The following is a 15,224-nucleotide window of genomic DNA, read 5'->3' as shown; positions in this document are numbered from 1 at the left end:
ACATTCTTTTTCAAAGGAGTTTCATTGTAATTAGATCAGACTAAATGCACTGTTATTTCCTGTGTTGTTCTAAACTTGGATTTTGCACTGCTGAATGCATTGGCGCTTATCAGGCTTTCTTTCATAAAACATGTTTAATGTATTTATTTATACACAAAACGGTCTTCACAGACACAGGCAGAGATAGTTATTTCCACATACAAGGCACATTCCTGCTACTAAAAAAAAAAAAAAAAAACTTTGCAAAATTGTATCTGTGCTGAGAGTGAAAGACTAGGCAATCTGCAGAACATTTGGAGACAGATTGACAGTAGCTTATTCAGTTCCATCACACTACAAAGCTTTTCATTAATAAAGCTATTTCAAGTACATGGCAAGGCTACTGTCCTCTCAACTTCCAAGATTACAACTTTGCTATAACATACTCCATACTATACAAATTGCCTGCTCCAGAACAGTCCTAAAGCAATTTATGCAGTGTTGGCAGCAGCTCAGTTTTAGTCAATTAGAAATACTACTTTTCAATGGAATACAATGGTCAAATGCCTCAGATTTCAAGTTGCACTATTTTGCAGCTAATGTTCTTTTTACTGTTTACCCCATAACTCCCTGTGAGCTCCTGCAATGTGTGTGGATGTGTGCAGGAAAGGACAATACTGGGAATGAGTTCACTGTGTTGTGTTGGGATGAGTGGCTGGGGGGGGGGGGGGTCCTCCTTCTACAAATAGATGGGGGAGCATTTTTAGTGCTGAAAAGCCACTATTGATTCTTTCTGGCTGTCGAAAGTGTTGGAGTTCTTGACCAAACACAGTTCTTTCCAGACTGTACCAGATTCTTTTCCCTTCTGACCTTAAAGTCTATGAGTCTATGAGATCATTGACTTCAACGGGCAGATGATGGGGCCCTCAATTTCCCTCTTGTCTTTCAATCAGCTGGGAGGCACTCCCTCCCATGATCTCTGTCCCCAGCATGTGATTTCTAGATTTGATTGTCAGACAGGGCAGAGTCATAGACTCTGCCACTGGGAAGTGCCACAGTTTCAGGGTACCTGCACCTGTATTCTCCCTTAGTGGTCCCTCAGGGGCACCCACCTAAAGTTTCAAGCTTACAACCATTACCTCTCTTGGGCAGACACCGGCATCCCTCTCCCTCCTCACCAGGGGTTTTAAGGCTGCACAGCCCCTTACCATACACTGTGACATCCCCCGCAAGCCAGTCTGCCTAACGGCCGGCACTTATGCGTTGGTTACTTTCCAAGGGCTATGACCGGTATATTGAGCAGTTTTAGGTGACCACACAGCTCTTTCTCAGCAGAGTACATTTATTTTAAGGACAAAGCATTACAGAGAAGACCAATAAAAACAACAAAAGTTCCCACACACTTACTGATAAACATAGCAGAAATGATGCATCATTCCTTTGGGCCCAAAGAGGTCCAATCCTTCAGCAAGTCTGGGACCTCTCTTTGGACAGAATATCCTGTCCATTTGCCCAGTTAAAATGTGGGCCCCCAATTAGGGTTGCCAACTTTATAATTGCAGATGACCAAACACTCTTGCCCTGCTCCTTCCCCGAGGCCCTGCCCACCACTCACTCCACCTCCCCTCCCTCTGTTGCTCGCTCTTCCCCACCCTCGCTCACTTGCTCATTTTCACCATGCTGGGATAGGGGGTTGGGCTGCGGGAGGGAGTGAGGGCTCCGGCTGGGGATGCGGGCTCTTGGTTGGGGTTGGGGATGAGAGGTTTGGGGTGCTGTAGGGGACTCCAGGCTGGGGGGAGCGGTCGAGGGGTTTGGAGTGTGGGAGGGGGCTCTGGGCTAATGCAGGGGGTTGGAGTGTGGGAGGGGATACAGGCTCTGGGCTCGGGGTACGGGCTTTGGGGTGGTGCCGGGGATGGAGAGGTTTGGGGTACAAGAGGAGGCTCAGGGCTGGGGCAGGGGGTTGATGTGCGGGAGGTGAGGCGTGTGGGCTCCAGGAAGGAGTTTAGGTGCAGGATGGGGCTCAGGACTGGGGCAAGGAATTGGGGTTCGGGAGTGGATGAGGGGTGCAGCTCCAGGTGGCACTTACCTCAGGTGGTTCCCAGGAAGCAGCGACATGTCCCTCCAGCTTCTAGGCGGAAGGGCAGCCAGGAGGCTCTGTGTGCAGGCGCTGCCCCCGCAGCTCCCATTGGCTATGGTTCCCAGCTGCAGAGCCGGCACTTGGGGTGGTGGCAGCGTGCGGAGTCCCTGTGGCCGCCCCCAAGCTGGAGGTACATGCCAGCCACTTCCCGGGAGCCCCGCGGAACCAGGCAGGGAGCCTGCCAGCCCTGCTGTGCTGCCAACTGGACTTTTAATGGCCTGGTCAGCAGTGCTGACTGGAGCCGCCAGGGTCCCCTTTCGACCGGGTGTTCCAGTCGAAAACCAGACACCTAGCAACCCTACCCCTAGCCTGTTTATACTGATCCTTTATATGTCCCACACTCTTTGTTTCTAGGTCTCTGGAAGCCTGAAACAGTATTTTCAAGCCATCCCAAAGGATAGTGTTTCTCTGGTGTTGTTTACAAATGACCCTGTGCTGTTTGTAGTTCATGCATGAGCTGTATAAAGTAGAACACAATCATACATGAATCATTAATAAGTTAATACAACACTACTTAAAGATACGGCATGGGTTTGCAGTCTCTGAAATGGGGAAGATCTACACAGCCATGTTAGTGCTATGGGATATCTGAGGTTGGTGTTGTTTTAGTGTTAGCAGCCCCACACTTTGCAAGTGCAGCAGAGCAGCTGATGGTTCTGCACAACAGACAATGCATGGGCTAGATTTAAGTTATATATTCCCAGGCATGAATTGCTTCACCCACCTTGGAAATACAGCCATGGCTATATCCAGCACACTTAGTTCCCCAAACTTCTGAGATTATTGTACTGTTTAGACAAGAAGGCTGATTGGATCCTTATTTTCCTCCTATCAGAACACTTCCATTTCCAGCTATCAAACAGGGATGCCATCTTCTTCAAAAATACGAACCTGCGGGGCCAGCTTAGAAGCCAAGCACAAGTTGTTCTCATGCAAGGATCCAAATTTAAGTCTCAAGCTAGTACTTTTTCCTTTAGCCTGAACAGGCCAAGATCAGTATCTAGGGAGAGGAGGACTGGTCAAGTGATTTTCCTTGACGAAATTGACTTTTTCCTTTTATAAGATGTAATTTTGACAATATACATTACTTTATTTAAGCAACTGATTTAAAAATGTCAATTCAAGTGTGATTATTTGATGGTAGAACAAATAGAACTCTGGTACATACATAGACGATCTTAAAGAATTCTATAGCGATGACACCAGAAAACAGCTGAGAAATCTAGTCTAGACAGCAAACCACATAGGCAGTTTCAGGCTTACCAGCTAAAGAATGCTTGGTTGAAAGAATAACTGATGTCACCAGTCTGTCAGAATTTCACAGCACCAAGCATAACCATTACAGATTCCAGGCTGCTATAGAGATTACATCAGTAAAACTGAATTGCGCCTATAAACATGCTCATGAAAAGATGTGCATAGTTACTCTTTGTGCCTCAAAAGTGAGCTTTGTCAATGGATGTTTGAGAATATGCATGCATGTGTGCAGCTACGGATATGTTCTGAATATTTGTTCCAATATATCCAATTGGCTGTGAGAAATTACACTTGTTTAGCATGCCCGAAAGAGGTAGTAGATGAAGAAATAAAAATACTAATAAATGGTATTACAGCAATATACTTCCTTTAGGCCTGGTCTACACTAACCCTCCAATTCGAACTAAGGTACGCAACTTCAGCTACATGAATAACGCAGCTGAAGTCGATGTACCTGAGTTCGAACTTACCGTGGTCCAGACGCGGGAGGCAGGCTCCCCCGTCGACTCCGTGTACTCCTCTCACCGAGCAGCATTACCGGAGTCGACGGTGAGCACTTCTGGTTTCGATTTATCGCGTCCAGACAAGATGCGATAAATCGAACCCAGAAGTTCGATTGCCTGCCGCCGAACCAGCGCGTAAGTATAGACAAGCCCTTAGTGACTTCATTCATGCAAGTAAATGGGTTCTGTGTTGCAAGCAACCCCTTCATATGAAAACTGGTCTTTGAACAAAAAAACTATTTTATGCTAAAGATACTTAAGATATCTTTGGCCTTAAGGTCCAAAATCATGACCATTACAGAGACGGAGTAGTCATGAAGTCCATCCTCTAGCCATTGTAGTATTGCTTGCTAGAGTGTGTTTTCTAATGTTTGGTCATCAAGCACTGTGTGAAAGACCATCTAAAAAATCCATTTTATCAAAATATATTCATTTTTTTATAATTTTATGCATTGTTTGGGTAAAGTTTCTTTAGTTTAATGTTTCCAACTATACTGCTGTGATCCCATCAGCTTTCATAAGCTAAGCAGGGTTGGGCTGGGTCACTAATGGAAAATGTTGATGGTGTACCTATGGAAGTAGAGTTCTTCTTCGAGTGCTTGCTCATGTTGATTCCATTCTAGGTGTGCGCGCACCCACATGCACAACTGTCGGAGACTTTTGCCTTAGTGGTATCCGTAGGGCCGACTGTGTCGCCCTCTGGAGTGCTGCGCTCATGCGGCAGTTTATCAGGAACAACCGGCCCTACGCCTCTCGGTTCCTTCTTACCGCCCATGACGGTTGGTTGGTGTGCCTGGTCTTGCTTAGCAAGAACATTAGTGGATCTTCATTGTTTAGATCATTCCTCTTTGTTATTTAGTCGAGTGATTAGTTAGCTGTTAAGTGCACAGTAGTAGTTCAGTAGTTAGAGTCCCAGCTGGGACTTTGTCCCGAAGCGGGGCATGCCCCATTCCCCAGGCTTCAAGCCGTGTTCCAATCAGTGACCCTCATGAGAGTTGTTTGAAGTGCCTGGGGGAGCCCCATAGAAAAGAAAAGTGCCTGATCTGCAAAAATATTCATCCCCAAACTCAAAAAGAACGGGATATTCGATTGAGGGCCCTCCTCATGGAGGCTGCTCTGCACCCAGCAACGGAGCCCTTGGATTTGGACTCCATGCCAGGTACTTCGGCATCGGCATGCAGTGCACCGCCAGCACCGGGATCCGCCAGGCACCTTTCCCCCTCTCCGGTACCAAAGAATTGGTCTAAATCAACTAGGCCACAGTCATTGCGCAAGGGGACTTCGGGCAAAGAACCTGTGTTAGGCCTCATGCCTGCAATGGTGGCTCTCTGGGATACCACTGTGGTCGGACCCCCAGCACAGCCAAGGACCCGACTCTGGGGAGAGGTACGGGGTCCCAGCCCATTTCAGGGACACCTGCGCCCGAAGCGGGCGTGGCGGCCAAAGAACAGTTAGGGTGACTAGCACTACAGACGCCTGGCCGCACGGTGGATCCCACCAAGACACCAGTTCAGATGACCAAATCGGCTATGGGACTGTCCCTAAAGGCAGTGGAACGTCCTCGGTCCCCAGTCTGCAGGCATTGTTCCCCTTGCCACAGTCAAGGACCCCAGCACTGCAACCTTGGTCTCCGGTCAGGAGGCCCAGATCTCAGACACCACTTTCCCCACCTGTGAGACATGGAACTCTGGAGTCGCGATGCTGATCCCCATACACCCGGTACCAACAGTCCTTCCACCAGAGATCGCCAAGGCGCAGGTCACCATCGCCTCACAGATCTCCCAGGTGTCAGTCCCCTCCAGCACAAGACCATTCCTGGTCGCAGCACCGGTCACCGGGACCCTGATACCGTTCTACAGGCAGGCATCAGCCCTCGCCTTCCCCGTACCACCGGCGAGAGTCAGTCGACAGACTCAGGCTTCCACAGTCCCGCCCTGGTCACTGGAAGGGCAGTGGTCCGGGTCGGTTGGACAGTTCAGCTCTTCCTTTGTAAAGGACAAATCGTCCCCTATCTGGGAGCCCGCAAGGTCAAGGGCAATGGGCCGCCCAGTGGCAATTCTGGAACCCATGGGGGTGCTTCTTATGCCTGCACCGTACTCCCACCACTCCTCCCAGGTGGCTTTGGACAACATACCCCTGGCGCAGCTGGCACCAGTGTTGGAGCAAGGGGCCAAATCCGAAGCAGCGGTTTCGCAGGAGGCCCCAGTAGCCAAAGAACAGTCCTGATGCAGCACGGGGACGCTCCCCTCCCTCCAGCGATGCAGTCGTCGGTGGCGGGGCCCTCGCAAACCGGCAGCTCCTCCCCTTCCCCCCACCCCCGATGACTTCAGGGAGCACCAAGCCCTACTTAAAAGGGTGGCAGCCAACCTGAACTTGGAGGTTGAGCTAGCTGAGGAGCCTGATGACCTCTTCAATGACATCCCCTCCTCTGTCCAGCCCGGGTGGCATTGCCCGTTCATCCAGGGGTCCTGAAGATCACCACGTCAGGGTGGCAGACCCTATCTTCCATTCCGCCCACATCCAAGAATGCAGAAAAGAAGTATTATGTCCCCACAAAGGGGGTTGAATATTTATATATACACCCTCCCCCGGGGGCCCTGGTCATATCTGCTGTCAATGAAAAGGCCAGGTGGGTAGCACCTCCAAAAATAAAGATGCCAAGAGGCTGGACTTATTTGGCAGAAAGATTTTATTCAACAGCAAGCCTCCAATTTAGGGTCTCAAACTATCAGACCCTACTTGGCAGATACAATTTCAACCTGTGGGACTCAGTCAGCAAGTTCAGGGAGAGCCTCCCACATGATCGGGCACTGGAGTTCACCACTCTGGTAGAAGAGGGCCAGGCGGTAGCTAGGGGTGCCCTCCAGGTGGCCTGGGATGCCACAGATTTGGCGTCCAGGGTGGTCGCCTCTGCAATAGCCATGAGGCATAGCTCCTGGTTACAGACCTCCGGGTTGTCCCAGGAGATGCAATCCACCCTCCGGGACCTCCCTTTCAAGGGAACGGGGCTTCTCTCAGAGCTGACTGATGCAAGGCTCCATGGCCTGAAAGACTCCCGGGCCACCCTCCGCTCCTTGGGCCTGCATACTCAGCAGGCTAGAAAGCCATTCCGTCCACCGCCGCCTCCGCCGTCATCAAGGTCTTGGGGTACCCCGAGATCCAGCCCCTACAAAAAGAAGGACAAAGATGGGGTTTTAAGCGATGCCACCAGTCGTCATCTCGCCCATCTGCCCAGCCTGGTACTTCCAGGGACTAAGGCAGCCAAAAGCAGTCATTTTGAGGGTGCGCCCGAGGACAACGCCCCAGTCACTGCAACGGATCCGCTCCCCGTCTTCCTCAACTTCCTCCACCCTTTCCGGTCAGCCTGGTCCCATATCACCTTGGACCACTAGGTGCTCGACACAGTCTCGTTGGGCTATACCCTGCAGTTTGTAGCCGACCAACCTTCCATCCTCCTTCCCGTCCCTCTTCAGGGACCCTTCTCACGAGCAACTCCTCATTCAGGAGGTCTTTTAACCTTACACGGTTTTCTACAAGGACAAGGTCCAACTAAGACCACACCCAGCCTTCCTTCCACAAGGTAGTCTCTCAGTTTCATTCAAGCCAAGATATTTACTTACTGGTCTTCTTCCTGAAGCCGCATAGGTCGGAAGAGGAGTGCAGGCTGCATATCCTCAATGTCAGACAAGGGCTGGCCTTTTATATTGACAGTACCAAGCCGTTCTGTAAGTCAACACAATTATTCGTCACTGTGGCCGACAGACTGAAAGGTCACTCTGTTTCTGCTCAGATAATATCTTCCTGCATTCACTTTTGCTATGATCAAGCACAGGTGCCACCCCCAACGATCATCACCGCCCACTCTACCAGGGCACAGGCCTCTTCGGCAGCCTTTTTGGCTCAAGTGCCTATCCAGGATATCTGGTCGTCGGTCCATACACCTCTACCTCAATATAACGCTGTCCTCAGGAGCCAAAAAATCTTACCACGTTATAGGTGAAACCGCATTATATCGAACTTGCTTGGATCCTCTGGAGTGCGCAGTCCCACCCTCCACTCCCCCTCCCCCGGAGCACTGCTTTACCGCATTATATCCGAATTCGTGTTATATCGGGTCACGTTATGTCGGGGTAGAGGTGTACCTTCACGGCCTGCTATGCATTTACTCAGCAGGCCCTGGATGATCCTGGCTTCGGTAGAGCGGTACTGCAAGCCGCCAAGCAGTGAACTCCAAGCCCACCTCTGTGGATACTGCTTGTGAATCACCTAGAATGGAATCAACATGAGCAAGCACTCAAAGAAGAAAAAATGGTTACTTACCTTTTGTTCTTAAAGCACTTCACAAACATTAATGTATTACACCCTATAATAGCCCTTTGAGGGGTTGTTTCCTCCCATTCTGCAGATGGGTAAACTGAGACACAAAAGGGTTAAATTGTGGTTGTGTCTTAAAAGTGGCATTGTGTGGTTCCCTTTTTGTTGTGCCTGACAGACTTCTATGTCACATTTGCTCAGTTTGCATATGAAAAGAGGCTTTTTACAAACATATTTGCACACTCCATCCGTGTCTGTCAGACTGGGCTCTGTCTAGCCTCATCTAACTGTACAACCCCCTTGTCTTCAGATTATGTTTTCAGTTACACTAGTGCAAACCAATGAAAGGCCAGTGGGCTTATGTAAGTGTTGTTGAAGGCATAACGTGAAGACTACATGAGTGACAGAGGTGTACCTGAAAGTTTAGTCTGGCTTGCAGAATCTCTGCTATTGCTGTTGATATGAAACAGCTTTACTGCCACAGTCCAGAGTGGGCTCGGGGGACTGGCAGTAAGAAAAAGAATGTTTATGTGTAAAATGAGCACATGTGATATGAAAATCAGAGAAACGATTAATATGGAACCACACATGTCGTACTTGCATAGTCGCTTTCTAGGGCAGAATTGCACTTTCCTAAAAGTCACAGATACAGTCTGTAGTAGGTATGGGAAGAGAACCCAGGAGTTCTGATTCTCAGTTACCTGCTTTAACCACTAGATAATATTCCTTCCCTAATAATTTCCCCCTTCTTTCGCATGGAATCAGTGATTTGTTAGCTCATGGGTTGAGCTCCTTTCTTTGCATTTGTTTTCATAAAACGGGTATTAAAACATCTGTTTGTAGAAAATCATATCCGTGATTACAAGGGGAGCTTTTCGGACTAAAATAATATCCGCATCCAGAGGACAGTGTAGGCAGCTTTCCGTTCTGAGGGGTACCTCCACATTTGTAGCAGCAGTGCAATGCCAGTGCCGAAAGCAACATTACGCAGCTGCCCAACGCTCTTTTTTTTCACAAGACTCTGATCCAGTTGCCATATATGACAGTAGGTTTGATGGTAATAACACAGGCCAGTGTGTATGGGGGTTGGCCTGATTGAATGTCAGACAGGAGGGAATTTTAAAGGAAATATATGTGGACTAAAGACCATCTTGGTGGCTGCTAGCTCGTTTGAAGTCCCCTGCCACTCTCCACTCCACCCAACCAATGGTAATGGGCAGGGGAGATGGTCCTTTTCACTTCAGTCTAGGGGTGCTTTTACAAGAGGTGTGTCGTTGCAATGGGGAGCACAAGCTCCTCTTTAGCACTTGGAGAGTAGCGTGGGAAAGTTATTTCTTCTCTCCCTCTTAGCCTGCTGGGGCTACTTATGTGAATTGCTAGACGGAGAGGTCTTCATATCTGCCTGTAAAACATCCAGCACTGTGTTGGTACTTTACTAGGGCCGTAACTCAACAGGCTGAAGAGAAAGACAGACAGATTGAGGATGCCAATGTCACATTTGATAATGGTAAATAATCGCCTTCTTCTAACACGGAGCAAAGAGCTAAATGAGAATAAGAATCACAGGGGCTTGGCCTTAAGGCTACTTTTTCTCCCTCTCTTTCATTCTAGCACTCCTATATAGAACCCTCCCCAGCCACCACTTTTAAAGAGACAGTATACCTATCTTCAGAGTTAGGAAGCGGTGGCCAGGAAGCAAGGAGTTCATTTACTCAAGTTCTTCTCACTTAGCGCATCTCTGCCACTCGGTGGAATGCAGGGGAGTTTTTCTTTTTCTGGAGGGTTCTATATAGCAGGCAACCTGTTCTCTGGCCTACTACATGGCCAGTATCTTATCTGCAGCCTGTATCATGGAAGATGGTGGGTAATTTCCGGTGACTAGAGCCTTTGGGTTTTACAAGCATGTAAAAGAAAGAAAGGTAGGTCAAATATTGGGCCTTCCAGCCTTGATAGTGTTAATTTAAAATAGTATATAGTAATTGTGGAAATTGATGAGTTCAGTACAGGTGAGCACCCTATAATTAACTCAAATGCTTATGTAGTAGGAGCATGTAGGCCCAGCACCTGGGAACACCAAGAATGTAATCCTGGCCGTTGAAGTCAATGGCAAAACACCTATTGATTTCAGTGGGACCAGGATTTCACACCTAGATGGCTAGCCCCTTGAGGCAGGTACTCTGTCTTCTATTTGGCCCTGATCCTGTAAACACTTACCTTGTGTGCCTCGTCCCACTGACGACAATAAGACACAATGTGTGTGTTCGCATGATCAGACCTATGTTGGTACAATAGTTCGGACTACAGACTCCTGATCTAGTTGGGGCCTCCAGGCACTATTGTAATAGGAAAAAAATATTAATGAGATAGTTAAGGCTGCACAAAAATGTCCAGCCTAGACATTTTCAACCTTTTCATTCCAACAGTCCATTTTCACATGCTAAGAACTGAAATATTTTTAATTTTTTGGGACTGCAATTTGACAGGTTTATTTTTAAACCAGTTTAGCTTTAAATTGATCCCAAAAAAATGAAAAGCCTGCAGTGTGCTGACTTTACATGGTCCTAGACTTTAAAATAATGCTTCATTTCATACAAACTTGGATTGACTTTCTCAATGGATTGGTGTCGGCAGATGGCATATATGAATGCTACTTCTGTCTCTGTGTGTGGGGGGGGAGAGGGAGGAAAACTCTCTTCTTCCCACCCTCCCCTCATACTGAAATTTAAAATATTGAAGGAATTTTGTTCAGTCTTTCCATGAAAGACTCTTTTTTGAGTAGACACTGCATGAGATTGTATTAGCATTCAAAAATCATAAGTCAGATCCCCAAATAATGAGATTATATTAAAAATACATTTTTATTTGCCTTTTTGAGCCATTAGGAGATGCTCAAGTCACATTTTCATGATTTTCTCTGTGACCAGGAGGGATGCAAACTTAGTTGTTTTAAATGAAAGCTGAGATTCTTGTGTATTCATATGACTCCAGGTCCTGGGGCTTTAAGAAAATCAACATATATTCTAAGACTCTTGATGAAATCATGAGATTTGGCCACACTGATGTTTCAGCTTCAAAAGTTGTGAGTAAAAACTATGAGCATGTGAAAACAGCAATTATTGTGGCACCATAATTATAGAAGGGGCATCAAAGCACTCATCCAGAACACCATGGAAGTACAAGTTTGAAACTGTGTATGAAACACAGTAACGTTCCACCTAGAAATTGATGAACCCAGTCTTCACCAGCTGAAGATGGATCCCTTGAACCCCAAAATGTTCACATACTGAATTTTTGAATATGCATTTGCTTCAGAGTTTGCCGTGAGCTTCCTATGATAGTGCATCATTTTTATTCAAAATTTAATTAAAACCCAATTAAGCACTTTGGGAAAGCTTTCCCTTAAGTGTGTGAGGTATTTCGAGAACAGTATTTACTCGAGTGCATGACTTGCACATACTATTCTGTGGTTGCTGCCAAATCATTTCCCTCTGTTCTGTCTGTAACTTCCATTACTATCTGCCTTTGCCAAAATTAACTAACTGTGTGGTGTGACCAGATGCTGAAAACATGAGCTGTTGTATCAAGGTCATGCAGGAGACAGGAATGAATGTTCCCAGAAACTGAATGGTCAAGTTTCTTTACAAATAAAACACTAAGATACTTCCACTAAACAGAAGCACAGGAATTAAATCTGACCATAAGTTGTATATGTATCTGGTCTTGATGCCAAAGTTGTTGTTGTTAAGTGGTATTCATACCCTGCTACTGACAAGAGAGAGCGAGCGCTGGGGCCAGACCTCAAGATGCAGAATTGCATGAGTTGTGTGGCCCTCAAAAGAGTGTGAGTGTGTTTGGGGGGCAGGGAGGAAGGGAGTAGAGTTGTAACAGGCCTGAGAGGAGGGATGGGCCACTGTTTAGGCTGCTAGCCTGGGAAGCAAGAGACCTGGGTTCAGTTCCTTGCTCTGCTAGCTTCTTCCTGTATGACCTTGGGTAAGGCACTTAGATTCTCTGGGCCTCAATTCCCCTTCAGATACTACAATAACAGGGCCATATAAGTACTTTAGATAGATACTTGGTTTGCTTAGTATGCCCTTAAAGGGGGGATTCAGCTCTAGTAACTAGAAAAGGACATTATTTGATGCCATCTTTGTTATGTCTTAATGGTTTCCATATCAAATTTGCTCAGTTTGCAAGTAAAAGACATTTTTATTTCAGCCGTGCAAACAGCCTGGGATCTGAATGTTAAGCTTGTATTCTGGCTTGCGTACCATCACTGGGAGTGAAGGTTCTGTGGGCCAACTTCTCTCACTAGATAAATCATGTGATGTCACAAGTATAAATGAGGGCAGAATTTGGCCCTACATTTGGAACTTAGTTCACATTTCTGTTAATGATGGCTCAACCACAATAAAATGCATTCCTCTCTTAGTTGGGAGGACTCTGCTGTGTTAGCAAGGGCAAAAGGCAGTAAAACCATATATACGTCATTCAGGTCAGCAGATGCTACTCTGACTACACCCAGGGAGGAGAGTTGTTAATTAAGAAGGTCCCACTTTTGCATAGTCACTTTTCTGGCCATATCTACACTTTAAGGCATCTAAGGCAATCAAGAACTCAAACATTCCCCTCAACACCAGGTACTCCAGTATGAAGATTGGTAGGTGGCAACCCCATCTAAGAATCAAAACCAAACTGTGTGCACAGAGAAAACAGGAAAAGTAAAAGCCTTTTGCCTTTATATTTTTTCAGGCCTTATTTGACAGATGCAGTTTTTGAGCTCCCATAAATTCTATCAAAATCCTTCTCCTTCTGTGAATTTTTTTTCTTTCTTTGCAGAAGAGAGACACATAAAATAACTCACATTTCCTAAGAGATATTTGCAATTAGTATGATCTATGCTTCAGTGTAAATGTTACTGTGACCACTGAACATCACATAATGAATATGAAAAATCCATTTAAACCACACACTCAAGAGTATCAGATACAGCTCTGCAATTTGGTCAGTACATCATTATTTCTTCATTAGAAAGAGAGCAGCTGGGTAGCATACTAGGCAGCAGTGCTGTCCCCTGGCTTGCAGGACCTTGGATCTAATCCCATTTTTTAGTCATAACGAAATGAATTTGGTGGTGTCAGCTGAGTTCATGTTGCAAAACTGCAAGTGCTGGCAGCTTCTTTACTCAGGAGAGGCTTGGAGATTAGCTCGTCTAGAAATTGAAACCTTTCACCTCTAGACATTATGGCTCCTCCAGGTCATTCATGAAGCGACTTAGTGAGGCAATGTGGAGAAGCTCAAGCAGTGGCAGCCTGCCTAACATATTGCCTATGGATAAAGAGAATAATTTCCACACTGCTGTTTTAACCTTCAGGATAGCAAATATTCTTAGTGCTTCATCTCGAATAAAGTCCTCTGCTCAGCAAAATAAAATTTTTCTGTTCTTTGACTTGTGTGTCAATGAAACCATTTTGTATATCTCTTTAAGGTGATAAAAGATGTTTGCAGCAACTGCACTGGAGCAATAGATTCAGATGGACCATCATCTAGTTCTCCGATACACAAGACAGAACTGGAAAAGGTAAAGTTAAAGAATTACTAATACAAAGATAGATGATGATGTTATATTATGGAGGTGTCAATAGTGACTCTAAAGTTCAGGTTGCATTTACCCTTAAAGCAGGACTCTAATTAATGATTGAATTCAGTCTCTACATTTGGCACAGTAACTGTGTAGCTGTTTCAGTAAAATACTTGGTAACTTTTGCAGAGGAACCATTTTAAGATGTCTCATTTTTAGAAATGTTGCCCCTTCTTCCTCACATTTCTTTGGGTTCCTCAGATAAGTTGCACAGTTCCCAAAGACTCCAAATTGCTCTCACATTCTGATAACATCTCTGGCACAGGCCATTTTTTAAATGAAATACACACACAATTATTCCTCATATTCAGGCAACCCAAAATTGGCCAACTTCATATCCATCATAAGCCAAAACATTTACACCGTAATTGAACAGCCCCTTAGCCCAAGCCCCGCAAACCCAAGTCAGCTGGCATGGGCCAGCCGTGGGTTTTTAATTGTGGTGTCGACATACCCTGAGGCAGCAGACTAACAATGAACAGGATGTCTGTGAAGTGAGGCATGAACGCACCAAGTGCTCACCATGGCAGCGCTGCTTTAGGCCCCTAGCCTGCGTGACATCTGCGCAGTCAGACCCCATTGCAAGATGGCAGTCCTGTTTGTTATGGGCCAACTCCTGGTCCCGTTAAAGATTAATGTTTAAAAGTCCCATTGACTAGGATTTGACCTCAAGAGTCTGGAGGTCAAAGTCCATACTTAGGTAGCCTAGATTTACATTTTTGTATTGCCATTGGCATCAATGGAATTTATCTCCATTTACACCAGTATAACTAAGATCAGGATTTGGCTTATGGTAATTAAGGTATATTTTTATATAATTTCCATTGCCTGTTATACAATATATATATATATATTATATTTCTAGATTCTAAAATGTTGCTGTCTATTAATATGCTAAACAGCAAGATCAAGTAAGAAGTGCTCATAGATGAAAGAAATCTTCAAAATGATATTTTTAATGAATGCTTTAGATATACATTTACAATTGACAGCCTTACACAAACAACGCATTTGTATAGGTAGCATTTCAGACCTTTCAATGTATGCAAGAAAAAAGTCTGTTCAATTAAGTTTTTAGCACTCTGTACCGGCTGGGAAGGAAACACACAAGGGTGCGGTATAAAGTTTTCCTTGCCACAAATTTGGGATGCCGATGTTACTCATAAGTGGTGAAGCCATGAATGAGTTATGTAAAACGTGTTAAACAGATGCCAATAAAAAGTTTTATGGCATGCCACAACATATGAGTTTTGTTTATGCCACACCTTTTAGGTAATAGCTATTTTATAAACTTTAGATTTTTAATTTTTTTATTAGTAATATACACATAATTGCTAGTCTCTAATTTCACAGACTTTGTGATAATCTAAGATGACCTCTTGCACATTGCAGGCAA

General features: G+C 45.7%; 1 protein-coding gene across 5 annotated transcripts in view; it reads left to right on the top strand.

Annotated features, from left to right (window-relative positions):
• The window catches only part of AFAP1 (actin filament associated protein 1), a 175,006-nt gene that overhangs the window by 118,548 nt on the left and 41,234 nt on the right, over positions 1-15,224 (top strand). For all 5 annotated transcript variants that reach the window (XM_005300759.5, XM_005300755.5, XM_065597100.1 and 2 more), the window contains one exon: positions 13,676-13,768. In XM_005300759.5, coding sequence (XP_005300816.2) covers positions 13,676-13,768 — 93 coding nt within the window. The remainder of the gene's footprint in view (positions 1-13,675; positions 13,769-15,224) is intronic.

The sequence above is a fragment of the Chrysemys picta genome, chromosome 5, assembly GCF_011386835.1.
Source record: "Chrysemys picta bellii isolate R12L10 chromosome 5, ASM1138683v2, whole genome shotgun sequence".
Classification (NCBI taxonomy): Eukaryota; Metazoa; Chordata; order Testudines; family Emydidae; genus Chrysemys; species Chrysemys picta.
This window is presented reverse-complemented; position numbering and strand designations above follow the sequence as displayed.